At 36.2% G+C, this 15,949-nt stretch overlaps 1 protein-coding gene across 2 annotated transcripts in view; it reads left to right on the top strand.

Annotated features, from left to right (window-relative positions):
- The window catches only part of LOC149538102 (uncharacterized), a 72,397-nt gene that overhangs the window by 18,690 nt on the left and 37,758 nt on the right, over positions 1–15,949 (top strand). Inside the window, exons 3-4 of one of the 2 annotated variants that reach the window (XM_089799468.1) lie at positions 14,023–14,078; positions 14,213–14,475. In XM_089799468.1, the coding sequence (XP_089655594.1) occupies positions 14,215–14,475 (261 nt within the window). In that variant the 5' untranslated portion in view covers positions 14,023–14,078; positions 14,213–14,214. The remainder of the gene's footprint in view (positions 1–14,022; positions 14,079–14,212; positions 14,476–15,949) is intronic. The other variant, XM_089799467.1, reaches the window with a different exon arrangement.

Here is a 15,949-nt window from a genome sequence, read left to right as displayed (position 1 = left end):
CATTCAATCTCGATCCAAATTCTATCTCATTGATGTTCTCTTTGATCTCTTCAAAATCAAGCATAGCCGCAACATCGCTCATCATGGTTGAAATGGAAGTGTCAATGCTTGGGCTATGCTGTGCAATCTCATTCTGTCCCTTTTCAAGTATTCTCAATCTGATAGTCAAGGCAACAAACCAAGACTCCACTGTACTCAATCCTCCTTCATCTACCAACTTGGCTCTTTCCAAATATTTCTCTGGTAGCTCAATGAATGCATGTAGCCTAGGAATGGTTAAGTCCTTAACTGGAAGGAAACCCTTCCACTCACCTTTAAATATTCTAAATTTATCTCTATTGGCCACTAATGACCTGAATGTCGAGACAAAGGAAGGCAAGAAATTTGCCCCATCTTGGATTGTATCATGGATCCAATCCTTGACTTGACACAGCTAAGCCGATATCTCTTTTGTGTTGCTCCCGTTGTCTTGAGGAAGGGCTGCTTGGTGCAACTGTTGGATAGGCTAGCAATCTCTCCAATACTTGTTCTCGGCCTCCAACTTTATGATCCTTTCATTTGCCTTTCTCAACCTTTCTCTGATTGAAATGATGCCTTCCTGGATCTCCTCACATTCCATGTCACTCGTGATTCTTCCCAAGTTATGCTCTATTATCTCATATTCCTAAGCTGCAATCTCATCCAATGCCTTATTAACTGTTGGTATAGCAATCTAAACTTTCCGATGACCATTATTGTCGCTCATGATTATCTTTGCCACCGTTCTTACAATTTGTTTTTGGTTCTTGCTATCACCCTTCTCTATTAATCCTTGGATGTCTTCAATTGTTTGGACAGTCACTACCTCGCCTCTTGGCATAAGCATTTGTCTTAACCATAGTGGTGCAGTGCATCTCCCCAAATTTGGATTCGGTTCAACTAGCAAAGCATTGCCAATGGCCTTGGGCGCTTGGCTTATTTCCTCAATATCAATTGGCCGATCCTCTTCTTCACTAGTGACTGCCATGTCATCTCCATATTGATTCTCTGAGAGAGGAGAGTACTTAGTGCTGTCGCTGTAACCACTTGATTCTGAATCGGAGCTCACCTCTACCGCGGCCCCTTGTCTACTTGTGTTACCTTCTTGGCTTCTAGCCTCAATTATGCTCTCTCTTGATGGCGCTACATTCTGTCTCTTTACTGGAGGTGCCTGATGTTCCTTATTTTTCTCGATTTCCAAACTCCTCTTCCTGCTCTTAACTGTTCTTTGCTGCTGGCTACTGCCCTCACCTTTGTGTCCGACTAATTTTGCTAGACCTTCCTTTGGTTTCATCTTCTCATAAGTAAGGTGTACCCTCTGACTTTGTAATTTCCTTAACTTCTCATTGTACCACGACTCAGTGTGCAAATCGGCTGTCCTTGTAACTGCCTCCAAGGAAAGATCTTGATAGTCATCCCAATCCACTGGATTCAACTCCGTTCCATCCACTGTATCATAATCTTTTCTCAGCACATTTTCATCATCTTCCAATGGATGGAATGGAAAGCTAGCTTTCTCACGTGAAAGTCATCCCGTGCATCCCAGAAATTTTCTATAGTAGGAACATGTTTGAATGTAGTTCCATGAGATCCCTTGATAAGACCATTAAGATCAAATCCTTGCCTTGCTCTATACCATGCTAGATGATACCATTCTAGTTTTTTCTTCGCAGTTGTAAAGGCGACAGGATTGGGGTAACTATCATTGCCAATTCCAAATGAGAAGGTGATGCCTATCTCACTTTTAAGTTTCATCATTCTATCATAATGCTCAAGTTGCCTAGCCAATTTCATTAAAACTACTTTGTCGGGTGGGTACCTTGGAAGTCTTTTGGGACATACTGTGCTTCCTGCTCCTCTAATATAAGTGAATTGCGGAAATTGGATGAACCAACTCCTGTACTTCACTTTTGCTTTTGCCTCTGATGAAAGCCTCTTAGCAGGTGTCCCTTGTAATATCCTTACTGTCTTCATGGCAAAGGCGTCACAAAATATCTTATAGTCTTTGGTGTTGTGCAAATGAAGTTGTGGATAGCACTTGTGCACTAAACATTGCCTCGACCCATTGCCAATTACTCCTAAGGCCTTAAGTCCAGGATTTTCATACAATCTTTCAATTAAATAGAAAAGATAAGACTCCATAAAGATTTTTTTTGATTTTGCATGGTCCTAAGTTGCAACTCTAAATTTTCATTTATAATCCTAGCCCAACCAAATCTTTTTTTTTCCTTTTTCAATTTCATCAATAAAAAAGTACATTCAGTTTTTGAATTGCATACCTTGAGCTAAGCCCATGATCCGACTGAGAAGTACAATGAGATCACCATACTTTGATTTGAAATTTGGCACGGTGAGCCTTGATGATCTGGTAACTCTTTTCTTGCTTTCTTGTAACCAATTCTGCTTTAGGTGAATGAAGAAAGCCTCCTAATTATCCTGAAATGACTTGGCCACTTGATCCATCATTACCACTGTCATGCCTTTGTATTGGGGGATATTAAATGTTTCTTCGACCACTTGTCCGCTGATGTTGGCTAACATTCTCTTCCCTTCATAAAAAATGATGGACTTAGTAACAATATCAAATTGGGATGCACACTCCATTACCAATTCTGGACAAGGCAAGGTAGGAGGGAAGGCCGCTTCGTGTACAATTTCGCTCTTGTAGATCTTCTTTGCCATGGGGGATTGCCCTTCCTTCAATCTGTCCTTTAACTTATCATGTTTATTGTGCCGATATTGGTATCACTTATATGCCTCACTTTCGAGAAAAAGGTGGTCTTAGGCATCATGTCTTCCTTTTTTTTTTGGTGTTTGTTCCTTTTGGGTTCTTGCTTGCACTAACATCTACCATCCTAAACACTTATTTATGTCCCTTCGTTCTAAATGATATGGACTACACTTATCAATTTCCAACTTTCTTGCTATTGATGGAATCTAGCTTATTTTTGCTTCACCAAGTCCTATCTCTACACTTATCAATCTCCAACCTTCAACCTAGGGGTGGGACTACCACTTATTTCTACCTCTTCGTTACCTTAGGATGGACTATACTTATATTTCCCAACTTCAACCTAGGGTGGTTTAGCTTATTTCTGCCTGGCTAGGTGTCCTATTATGAAATCTACGTTTATCTCTCCAAACTTCAACCTATCAATGGGATGACGAAGTGTTGGATGATCAATGCAAGAAGAATATAAGGGAAACGAAACCAAGCAAGAACAAGGAGTGGAGTCCACCTTTAAACCAATCTTCAATTTTAAAATGAATAGAATTTTACCTTAATTTTGTCTTTACCAATAGCCGGGCCTTCTTCAAGTTCAGATCAGACCTTAGAAAATTCAAGCCTCCTTGCAAAACAAATCAGAATTTTGATCTCTTCGAAACTGCCCACATTTGCCAAAAAATCAAATCTTGGATCATGCATCTTCTAAAAAAATTGCCCAAGTTGGAAATTGAAATTGCAACCCGTCTAGAAAAATCAGACCTCCACAGAATCGCCCATGCAAGAGAAAATTTCAGATCTGCTACAAATCACCTAGGGCATAAATTTTAGATCCACTCCAAAAATCGCCCAAATTGGAAGAAGAAAAAGTCGCCAAGCAAGGAGAAAAATTGCCTCAGAAGAAAAATCGCCCAAACATTGAAAGCTGCCTCTCTTTAGAGAAATCGCCCAACATGGAGGAGGAGATGAGATGGAATGAGAAATGAAAGAGGGGGGAGCCTCTCTTATACCACAATCCTCTTGCTCTCTCAAGTTGGCCAACTAGCCCTGTAGGAGAGAAAAAATTAAATTAGTATTTCATTAATGGTCCAAAATTAAATGCCATGTTAAAATTTATTTTGCCCATAGTGAAATTTCCCCGATCAATTGTTAGTTGTGATAAAAAATTGCAAAACAAAACAAGGAAAGCCTAGGAGATGCCAAAATTATCATTTAAAAGCATTTTAGCAATTAAAATCGGATTTAGCAAGCTAAAATCGATTTTCAATTTTAATTTACCAACTTCTTTCAATATTTAAAATCTTCTAGGCAATATTTTAACCAATTTAATGAGATTATGCAATTTAATCCACTTTTAAATTTGCAATGCAATTTTAATTTTTTAACCACAATAAATCATTTTTCTAGCATCTAAAATCGATTTTCCAATTTTAATTTCACTATCAAAAATTTCCTTTTTCATTGAAAAATTCAAGATTTTCCAAAACAATTAAATTTAAAAAGTTTTCATTTTGAAAATGCTCAAGATTATATAATTGCATCCAATTTTCAAAAAACAAATCGTCTAAGTCCAAAATTTGTAAATTTATCTGGCCAAGTATTGTTCTAACCATCGAAAAAATGTTATCTTTGAAATTTGTTTGGCTTAAGGATAAAATTACATGTTTTGGAAAATCAAGTTAAGACCGGGTGAAGAAAGAAATCCAACCACATCCCTCTTGGCCTGAAGGTGTCCAAAGCGTAAAATTTTCAAATTAAAACTTTTGGACAACTCCGAAAAAATTTGCTAAGGCAACAGAAAAAATCCGCGAAAATTGCCAAGGCTTGCTTGAAAAGGGGGTCCCCAAAAATTTTGGGGCGATGGTGTGAAAACCTCACAACAAGCAGGAATAATTCTGCAGTTAAAGAAAATTATAAAATTAGTAATAACATTTAAATACAGTTACTAAGTTAGCTCATGGAAATCCTTTGTATAAAGTCTTGTTGTCAAGTCGAGTGGTGGACGATTGGGCATTTAAGTCACCCATCCAAAATCCTTGGCCAAGGTAGTTAATGGCATGATTGCCAACATGGTCACTAGAGGTTAGAGTGCTAGCAATTGTGAGATAGATTGATTGGAAAGTGTCCAAAATCTCGTTAGCTGACTAGTTGACACTACTGGGGTGCTTAGTGGCTAGATAAGGGTGTCCCAAGTGAACTCCCAGGGTAGGGAGGGCCTTTCTCAATAGAGATTGTGTGGGGATATTAAAAATCTGTGGTTGGGAGGTTAAGCCCATGACAATGCTTCTCCTCTCTTCCAGATGCCAAGGCTTGCACAACTCATGGTCATCAATTGCTTATTCTTTGGTAACCTTTTCATGTTCTTCACATTTCATCTAATAAATATGTTGCTTTCATGTATTTGAATATTTTCTTAAAGTCAAGAAATTAGTGTAGGTAAGGCAAGTGAAATGGTAGTTATTAATTGAATGTCATGTGAATTTAGTAGTTAAATGACTTTTAGTTTCCAGTTGTTTGGAAATGTAAATTACAGTTATCTCGTATTTCCCTTCATGTGAAAGAGTAGAATAGCTGTATCTCTTTTCATTTGGTTAAGATAGATGCATTTTCATTTAAGTTAACCAGTTATGTAGACTTCAGATTTTTAGCATGTTATAGAGATAACAGTAAAAAATGCAATGAGAACTGCTCTGGAAGAAGCATCTGAAAAATGCAGATAGTGCAATCCTCTTTGTAGCCCAAATATTCTGTTACACTGATTCCTCACACTTCATAATCATATGGTACATTACTAGAATGTTTCACACATGACAGAACCCTATATCGACTCTCACATTTCCAGAAGTGAATTATTCTTCCTTATCTATCCTCCATAATATACCAAACACTAGTCAGGTCGACACAAATAGGATATAATAAGTGAATTGTGCAACACAACATAGGTTGACAAATCGGGCAATCACAATGCAGACTTAATAGACAAAGTGTTCTTCAACATGATGAATATTATGCACTAGAGCACCAACAGCCCTGAAACTTATCTCATTGTTTCAGCCAAATGAGTCAATGTGGTAGAATGCGGAGCATTCTAGTGAGCCAACTGGAAAACCTTTAGTTGACAGACTGATCTGGAGTTCGAACTCTTATAGCTTTTTTCGCAGAAGAAATTATAACTGAAAAATTTGTCAATAGGGGCAGCTGACACCTACAAAATTGAGAATCCTAAATAGCACAACCATAGGATGCAACTGGTGAAATGTGGAGCAAAATTCTGGCCCATATCCACAAGGAAATGCATTGCTTCAACCAATAGACAATTCCTTCAATTCTTAGGCATTTTTTGTTTCAATATTCATTTTTGATTTTGAAGAAACAGTATCCAGATTCCACACAGCATCTTGAACATGTAGACGATAACCAAGGTGCCCACAACATATAACCAAACAAAAAGTCAAGTTTACCACCAATACATACCGTAATTCTGGACTGATATCCTGCTGTCTGATTAGGCTCTGGACTCCCATCTGTGTCTCTGACCAGACTGGCACGTCTCAACTGCTCTTGAATATGCATAAATTAAATTCTAATTACCACATCACATGCGCCATTCATCTATCTCAATGACAACACATATTGTTAAACATCAGGTTGACACTGATGACAGCAAATATTGCCAACAGGTACTTCAATGACCATGCATTGCCACACCTCTATACTCCTGCGATCAAAATTCCATCACAAGTAAATTTCTCAAATTTTATGACTAAATTTGAATTTCAACAGTTTTATAATTGTTAATATTTGCCTCAGCACATTGCGAGATCCTCTTCATCTAAGTGGAATTGGATTATACACTCCATCAACATAATGAAACACACCTAATTGGCAACAAGTAAAGCAAAAGAGCCAGTTCATGTGCATTCTAACATGCACATTCTTACTGACAAACAAAATGAGTGCAAAGAAGGGGAAACAGAATTTTTTGTTGTAGACATAGGGCAAAGTGACTTGGACTTTTTGGCTGCCACACAATATGCACTTTTTGAAGAGTCAGATTGCTAGTGGGTAGTTAGGTTGAATGTTCTGCTTCTTATCTACCTATATCTTTTGGTGTCAATGATGAAAATGATAGTGGTCTTCATGATAATCAGCCTAGCATTGATTACTCATCGTATTATTTGAACCATAGTTCAACTTATTGCTGAGGACAAAAAAAAAAGATATCAGCAAATATCGGCAAATAGCGGAAATAAGTGGGGAGCTTCTCAGGAAAATATCGGGAATTGCTTAAATTTAGTTTGAAATGCATTTTTTTTTTTGCAAAATTCAATAAGGAGATGCATCAAATGAGTAAACAAACCAAACAAGTTGATCTAGGTATATATAAATGCAAATAGGATACAAAATCACATTCTTATGTGGAATGCTGGTGGCTTGTAGCCATAGTCTGAACTCTAAAGCAAACTAAAAATAGCAAATCGTGTTTGTAAAACTATAAGAAAATAAAGTGTCAAGTACAAATCAAAATAGGCTACATCTTCCTCTTCTGCTTCCTAGCAGCTCTAGTAAAAACTACTAGAGTGGGAGGGAGTCTAGCCCTAGAAGTCTACTGTGGTTGTGATTGTACCTTCATCTTGGATGTACATGGTGCTGACACTGGTAATGTCTCCTCATCATTTGTATCCTCACTCTTAGTGCTCTTATCCTCCTCATTAATGTCATCCAATCCAATTGTGAATCCACCCTTCTCCATAGCCCACCTCTCCAAATCATAGGTGTCATCGCCTGTGAATAGTGGTGGTTGCTTCTGTGATGTCCAATCATAGCAGGGATCTATGTCATCCAAATCAAGTGGAATGTTTGGTGATAACTCTACCTTCCTTGTGCATAATTTAAGGTTATAATACATATTAACAAGGTCATTGAGACACTTTTGTGCTAATTTATTCATCTTTGTGTGAATGACTTTGAATAAGCTCCAATTATGTCCACAACTAGATGAGCTACATGGCTGACATTAGACACGAAAGGCAAGTTTTTACAGATTTGGAACATTTCCACCCCAATTTTGCCACCAAGTATCTGCAAGATAAATAGTAAAGAGTTCGAAAGCAAGTTGAAAACATATTTTAGCAACTTAGTTTTTATCTATTTATCATGCATGCAAAAGACACTAAAAATCCAAATATGTACTTGGGGTTTGAGTGTTTCTTCCTCTTCTTGCTTAGTATAAGGAGAGTAGCTTTCTTGTTGCATTTTGATACACTTCCATCTTGGCCACAATGAGGTCTCTCACCTCATCTTTAGGTGCCGTCCTCTGCATGCCATCAATGAAGCTCTCCATGACCTCTAGGATGCAGAGAAGCGAAAACAAGGTTTGAGGAAGTACACCTCTACATGAATGGATTGGTGGAGCTGATTGTTTCGCCTCCTATCAAATTTCCAATGTTGGGCCCCCTCCTAATTTTTTACAACCTCTTTGGCCCTATTCATGGCCTCATAAAGATACGACATTGGGGCTTGCTCCCCATCTACTAAGAAAATAACTTTAACCAAGGGCTTTGTAAGCTACAATTGAAAAATAGAAAAAGATTATTATCAATCAAAGACTAGAGTTACAAATTAATAATGAAAGACTTGATTATTGAGTACAACAAAATTAAACATTCAACTTTTGAAGCTTTCAAGTTACCTTTTACCAATTTCTGTAGCATCATCAAAAAAGTGGTTTGTCAAAGACAATGTATGCAACATTCTATCCATTAAGTTTCTTTGAATAGCTTGAGTCTAGCCATGGTTGACTCGCAAAAAATTGCTTCAAAGGATTCAAAGAACTAGTAACACTTGCAACGTTAAGAAAATCGTTGCAAACCTTGGGGCAATAGGTCTAACCAACTCCTTCCCATGGGTTAATTTTCTCATCAAGCGGAGAATCCAAAGTGATTGTAGATATATTTTGTTACCTTTTTGCATCCTCTACAACTTGTCTCACCCGATCCAATTTTCCTATATCCTCCAAAAGAAGGTCAAGGACTTGTGCTACTTAAGGAGACTAAAAAAGTGTGCTACTCTTACCTTGGAGGATCCTACCTTGCAACATATCCCGCTGCATAGGTGGTTATTATTTGCACCACATTAGCAGCCCCTACCTCCATCACAACTTGCTCTAACATTAGAATCAAAGTTTCAACTGTCTATATCTTGTCCAAGGCATCCAAGGATTTCAAAAAGCCCACTTGATTCTTGATAGAAACCAAAAAATTGACGATGATACAGTTTCTTCCATCTGTCCATCCATCTGAAAGTATAGTGCAGCCAAATTATTTCCATTGTAATCTTTGGGCTTCTACCACATCTCTAGCCCTAGAAACAACATCTTTGAGCAACCTACAATCACGAAATAAAATTAAGATTAAGTACACAATTTTGTTTAAAAAAAACTTATATTGACAAAATAAAGTAAATTGTAAACCCTTTTAAAATTAAAACAACTGAACTATCTTCCACACAAGCTTTTAGGAGTAGGTGCCTTGTAGCTCTTTCTTGCTAGAGTAATTCCTATCTCAAATTTCAACCAATAGAGACTAGCTACAACATTGAATGAGATTTTGTAAAAAAAAATAAAAATTGGCACATTTTGCTGATGCACATCGTTGTTCCACCAGCACCCTCTAGTGATAGTTGTATCCAGGAGTGTTTCTGTGCACAACAAAGCTATCTATAGAAGATGTATGGGGCGGCGATCTACTAGAACCAACAGAAGTGATAGCCGAGGGGATGGTAGATTTGCGGATTTGTGGGCTTGTGGGCCATGCTAAGAGCGCATGATGCCCTCAAGTGCTTCTTCTTCTTCATCAAGATTGGCTAGGATACCTAGTCTCTACCCACATTACTTCATTATGAAATGATCATTGTTTTAACAAAATCTAGATTCTAAACTAATGATAGTGATTGTAAAATAATAAATGATTCTTAAAAAGGAGATATTGCGAGTCATGATTTACCTTGTGATTCAGAAATGGCTGCCCCCATGGCCAATTTTGCCCTTTGCCTTTGCAACTTTTTCTTTTTTTTGGTAGAGAGAGGCATTTATCTCTTTTTTTTTTCATTTGTAAAGAATTCAGAAACCCTCGTGTCTTATTATCCCTCCAAGATGGTATTTCAAGATATGCCTCCACTAATTACTTTTTCACATTTTATGCATATCACAATATTATAGTCAAGTCCTTAAAAAAAATATGGCCATGCCTTGTCTCTAGCCCCTTTAGGGTGCGTTCCTACATATCCTGATGAACATGCATCTACTGGGGCATTGACAAACCCAGTTGTAGAGGCATCTCTGTTTGCCATTTTGATGAAGATTCAACCTACACATGTTACTTACAAATGAGTGTACAAATTTAGAAACAAACTAATTTAGTTTAAAACTTTAGATAAGTTTAAACATAGCTGAAACATGAAAGAAAAAACAAAAAAAAGTGTACGGTTATGAAATTTGTAAGAAAAAGATTATTTTTTTGAGAAAACTATGAAAAATTTGCAAAATTTGCCAAAAATTGGTTTTAGATCTTATTCTTTACCATCTAAAGGGAGTTAGAATAGATTGGAAATGGTATGATAGAGTTTGTATAAACTTGGATGCATTTAATACAAGACAAAATGGTGTTAAAACAAAAGAGAGAATCTTGGAAATTTACTCTATAAATCTGAATTTGCTTGAAAAATCTCTTTGAATCCTCTCCAAATCCACAACAAATCAATCTAGAAGGCTGCATATGATGATCTTTCTACCCTTTCCAAATTCACTCTTCCAATGAAAAAAAAGATGAATATGGCCTTTTTCTGGGCCGTCACAGTCTATTCAATTGGTGCCGGGGATAAGTTTTCTCATTACGCGACAAGATGGTAAGTTATTGCCAGTATTTTCTTAACTTCTTAGCGATATTTCTCAAGTTTCCTGTGAGTTTTGATGTGGATTATCATCATGCCAAACATCTTGCGAGAATATATCTTATTGCCGAGAAGTCGGCGACAAGTTGATCAATGATTTGAACATTGAACAATGAATATCTATTGCGACATTAAAGTTTGACAAATCAAATTTCAGAACATTAATTATAGTTTTGGCCATATGGATCATATGTGATATTCTGAACGTAATTCCTGTTTTTAAGCTTCAAATTTATTTAAAATTTTGATTTTAAAATTCTTTTCTATGGATGTAGGTACAACGTGTTCCAAAAAAAATCCTTTGTATTGTCACACCTTATCTGTAGTTGTACCCAATGCTGATGTGGCAACCAAGAAATATTAATAAATCCATGCAGGTGAAGCAATATGAGTAAATATTTTGAATGCCGCAGAAATAAATGATGACTTGCTTGCATTATAACAAGTTATTTTACATTGGGAAGCCCTTTTGGGAAGAAAGCCCTTGAAAAACCACACTTAAGTAATTGTTCATAATTCAATAGGATCTTCAACATATGCCCAACTTTAATTCATTTGGGAGTATTTAGTATTACATTACATTTGGCATAGAACCATGTACCGAAAAACTACCAATAAGGGTTTTAAATATTGTGAACCCAGGAGCCCCCTCATGGGGGACTTAATAAAGGGCTTTCTAGATTCTCCTACTGTGATGCAATTCAAAGAATTGAAAGTGTATTTGGATTGTCAATTGTTGCAGCAGTGGAATGAATTTTTCTAACCTTTTGAAATGCTAATGCATAAAGTTGAGCAAGAATAGCAATTCATGACAAAGGATTTAAATATGAAAGTAAACTTGCTGAAATTACTTGCACTGAATATTTTTAATCACATTTACTACAACCAGAACAAGCTACAGGAAATAATAATATGCCACTTTGTAGAAGTATTTAAATTCCTCCAACATGATGCTCTCTGGAGTTCGGACCAAAATACCCAGTGGCCAGCTACAGGAACATAGAATTTACCTCTAATCTTTTGGCACCCAGGTACATGCTGTCACATTCAACTCCTTTTTTTTTTTTTTTTCCTCTGTTTTCATCACTTTCAGCCTATATGATATATCCCTTATCTCCCAAATAGGCGTTACATTTTGTCCTTGATAACCAGCAAACTTTCTGTAATTTTTCCTCCTTTCCGGTGTGGTAAATTTCCCAGTCAGATCTCTACCAATTGCTAGGAAAAATTCTTCTAATCACTCTCTTCGAATTGCCAATCATTTCTCCTTCAACTCTCTCCCATTTCAGGTGCCTGGACTGTCAGTGCTTAAATAGGCTTATGGTCTTGGTTTCAGAATGGCCTTAGATGCATTAAATCCCCATATCCTTGCCTTAGGCATCGGGTTTTTCCTTCTCCCAAAGAGGAGTTTAAAATTTAAAATAATATAAATTAAACAAAGTTAAATGCCACCAATAACTCCTCAAAGGTCAGGAAATATAACATGAAACCCTGCGCCTGCAAGACCAAAAACGAAAACCATAAAACAAGAAAGAGTTTAATAAAATAACTCTATTTGGTTGTGCGAGATTGCTTGTGCACCTTGTTTTTCCTGCATCATAGTGTTGTAGATTGTGCAGTCTATCACTGTTGCAAAATGTGCAAAATATACAACACATTTAAAATTTTATTAATCAATTAGATTTGTTAAACCATGCACATTTTTTTATGTGCTTATTGTTGAAGATTGTAGATGTGATAGAGATCTTTATCTCTGATTTTATGAAATAGAAATATGACTGTTATGGTCATTTTCAGCTGAAGAAGACATTTGTAATAATATTTGAAATAATATTATATAAAGAGACATGTATCATGGTCATGCGAAAAGGTATGCTTATGGAAATATGAAGAGTTGTATATTTGGAAATTGATGAGACCTTCAGTTGTGCAATGAAGAGTCTCTCTATTCTTTATATATATTGTATTAAGTGAAAAGCATTGTACATTCGATCTTTTATTATCAATAAAAGAAATATTGTTCTGGTGTGGCTGGGTTTTTCTGTTCTAGATTGGAGTGCTTTCCCAGAATAAGTGTCTTGTGTCGTTTGTACCTAATTTTGTTCTTTTTTATTGTTGTTTTCTTTGTTTCTGGGCAAATTTTTTAACACTTATAGTTATAACAAGTAGGGCCACTTGCTTTATTCTTTTCTTTTCATTTTGCCCAATTTTTTTGTTCTGAATCTAATATGGGCCTTGCTTAAGCCATATTTAACTTTAAACTGACACCATCAAAGCGTCAACTAACATTATGAAGCAAAAATTAATATCAAAATGAAAAATAGAAGGTGATAGAAGCAGGTAGATGCAAAATACCAAAAATTAGATGGATGAGAGACCCTATTTTGGTATTTTTAGGTCGTACCAGACTTTGATTACCCTGTATTGTACAATTTAAAACAAGAAATATATTAAACAAGCAAATATCATTAGAAAGATGACAAAAGACCGTTTCAAACAATCAAAGAACACAATTCCAGACTTTCATATATTTCAATAGGTACAATTTTGGTTTGTTCATGAGTGTTCCCTTCACATGTTTAGCTCATGAAATATGTTTGAATTTTTTCTGGCTGCCTGAAAAATCTGTGTCTACATAGCAAGAGAGCTAATAATGTTGTACTCGAGCCAATAATGTGGTACTATCTTACAAAAGAATTTTAATTTTAATTTATTAATAGGTTATTAAATGATTTTAGTGTTTCTTATGGACAATGACAGAGATGGTAAATGGACCTTCAGATTCAGCATACAGGCGTTTGTGCACACAAGGGCAATTGCACTTGCACACGTGAAAGTGTGCACACTGCATACACATTCATACACAGCCACACATACTCGCATGCCGATAACACCCCAAACCCACCATCCACCCACATGTGACTCGTAGTTAGAGGGATTTGCCTGTAAGTATACACAGACATGATATCTAAATGTACAGTTCTCAAAACCGTTGATTCCACCACTGTGCACTCTCTCTCTCTCTCTCTCTCTGTCTCCATCTTGCTCTCTCTCTCTCTCCCTCCCTCCCTCCCTCACATGTGCACATACATACTACAATATTAAATAAGTTTATCTCATGACTATATTGTTGTCTATGCATGTGGTTACATAATTAGTACTCTAAATTATTTTGTTGGCGGACCCATCTCAGAACAGGAATGGTTGTTGTTTCTAGATATGTGATTTTGGTTTTGCTAGATATAATAATATATGCATAATTGTCTGTTCTAGTCTCAATTTTTTTTCTTAAAAAAAATCCATCTTTTGAAATGAGTTACTTGATACAGTGTTTTGCAATATAAGTATGAAGTGAAGGCATTTTGCAATAATTGAAAAACTTTTAGTAAGTCATCGAATCTCCTACATGTGTTTTAATTGATTACCTTATATTGAGAGGATCATTAGAATGACATAAATGCATTTTCATTGTTTATTTAGCATTATGTAGCACATATTTATAGTATGCAATCTTTTCAGATATGGCAAGCCTGCTTTTCAAAAGCCAGTTACAGGAGTATGCTCAGAAGGCATGCATTTCTGCACCTGTATACGAGATTGTAAAAGATGGGCAACCCCATGCTCCTAACTTTAAGGCATCTGTCATTGTAAATGGAGTCAGATACGAATCTCCTGATTGTTTTCGGAACCGCAAAATTGCTGAGCATGCAGCAGCTCAGGTTGCTCTTCAGGAATTACACAAAGCAGCTAATGGAGGAGAAGTGGTCACAACTAATGCAGTTGTATGTTTCTCTTGTTTTCTTTCTGTGATCTTGAGGATTCTCTTTTATCTTTGTGTTTATTATAAATTGTCTTTTGTGTAGAGCGCCCACAAATTTATTGTGGTGTATGATAACAGAATTGTTCGTAAAGGGTTTCTATAGAAATGAATAGTTGATTTTGCTGCTTAGGATGGCATAATAGTCATATAGTTACCTCAAAGGTACAAAGTTTTAGTTGATTGGTCTCTTAAACAAGGTACAACCATTGTACTTTTTGACCAAATTTGATCACTTTGTCCTGTATGTATGCTTGTAAACATCTAACTATTGCCATAGCTGCTATGCCCTTAGTAAAGTTTTCCATAGATCCATACTCTGGTTCTATTAATATTATTAACAAATTTTATTCATGTTATTGAATTGATTACTTTGTTTGGCTCTTAAGTCTTAACAATTCTAGTTTATTGCAGAATCTTCAACTAAAGGAAGATGAATATGACGGGCATTAAACTTTGTTAAATTGTTCTTCTTGTGTAGTCTTCATACACCTTAATTTTGCATATAATGACATAATAGTCATAGACTTACCTCAAAGATACAAATTAGAGTTGATAGAACCATAGATGGACTACTGGCAGAGTACGTCTCTTAGTTGCAGAAGCTGCCAAGTTTTTATGACTTCTACTGGCGCCAAAGCTTGCAGAATTCTTGGCAACAACTTGTTGAGTACTTGCTTTTTTTTTTGTTAAAAACTCTGTCGTAGTTTTATAACAGCATTTAAAGGCAAAACATGGCCCAAATCAGTTTTTTTCTCATTTCTTCTCTTGTATTTTGTTGAGAGGGAAAATGTCTTCCAAACACTTACAAACTGATTTCGATCAATTTGAAGCGGTCTCAAGGCGGGTTTGAAGCACATTCGCAGCGGATTTGGAGCGGAGTTTTTGAAGAGGATGCCATTAATGATTTGAAGAGGTAGTCTATGGAGGAAGGCATGGATTTGGTTTCATGCTGGATGACATTGAGTTGAATGAGTAGTCACTACTAGTGCCAGGACAAGCTAGAGGCAGAGCTATATCTAGGATTGAGGACAAGCCACAAATTGAGTTCGACATACCAAGCAAGAAGGCAATCATGGCCAGTGCAAACTTCTAAGATTAGACCCTCTAGTTCTACCTCTCCCTTAGTTTTTATTAGAATTGAGAAGAGGAAGATGTAATTGGAATGATGTATTTACTTTTAGTCTTTTATAAATTATTTACTATTTTCTTCCAGCCATATGAGTTGTACTCAGGAGAATGTGATTTTGTATCCACTTTGTGTTTAAAGTTTAAACATATCTAGACTAAGCTTGTTTGTTTTGTGTTCTCATTTATTGACCCACTCGATGTATCTTCTCATTGAATTTTGCAAAAAAATGCATCTCTAATTAAATTTAAGCAATTTTTAAAGTTGCCGAGTTTTTGCTGAAAATTGGCCAAGTTTCCTCGAATTTATT

Source organism: Cupressus sempervirens, chromosome 9, assembly GCF_028749045.1.
Source record: "Cupressus sempervirens isolate cs-2001-9-10 chromosome 9, ASM2874904v1, whole genome shotgun sequence".
Taxonomy (NCBI): Eukaryota; Viridiplantae; Streptophyta; class Pinopsida; order Cupressales; family Cupressaceae; genus Cupressus; species Cupressus sempervirens.
The sequence above is the reverse complement of the archived record's forward strand: the minus strand, read 5'-3'. Positions and strand labels throughout refer to the sequence as shown.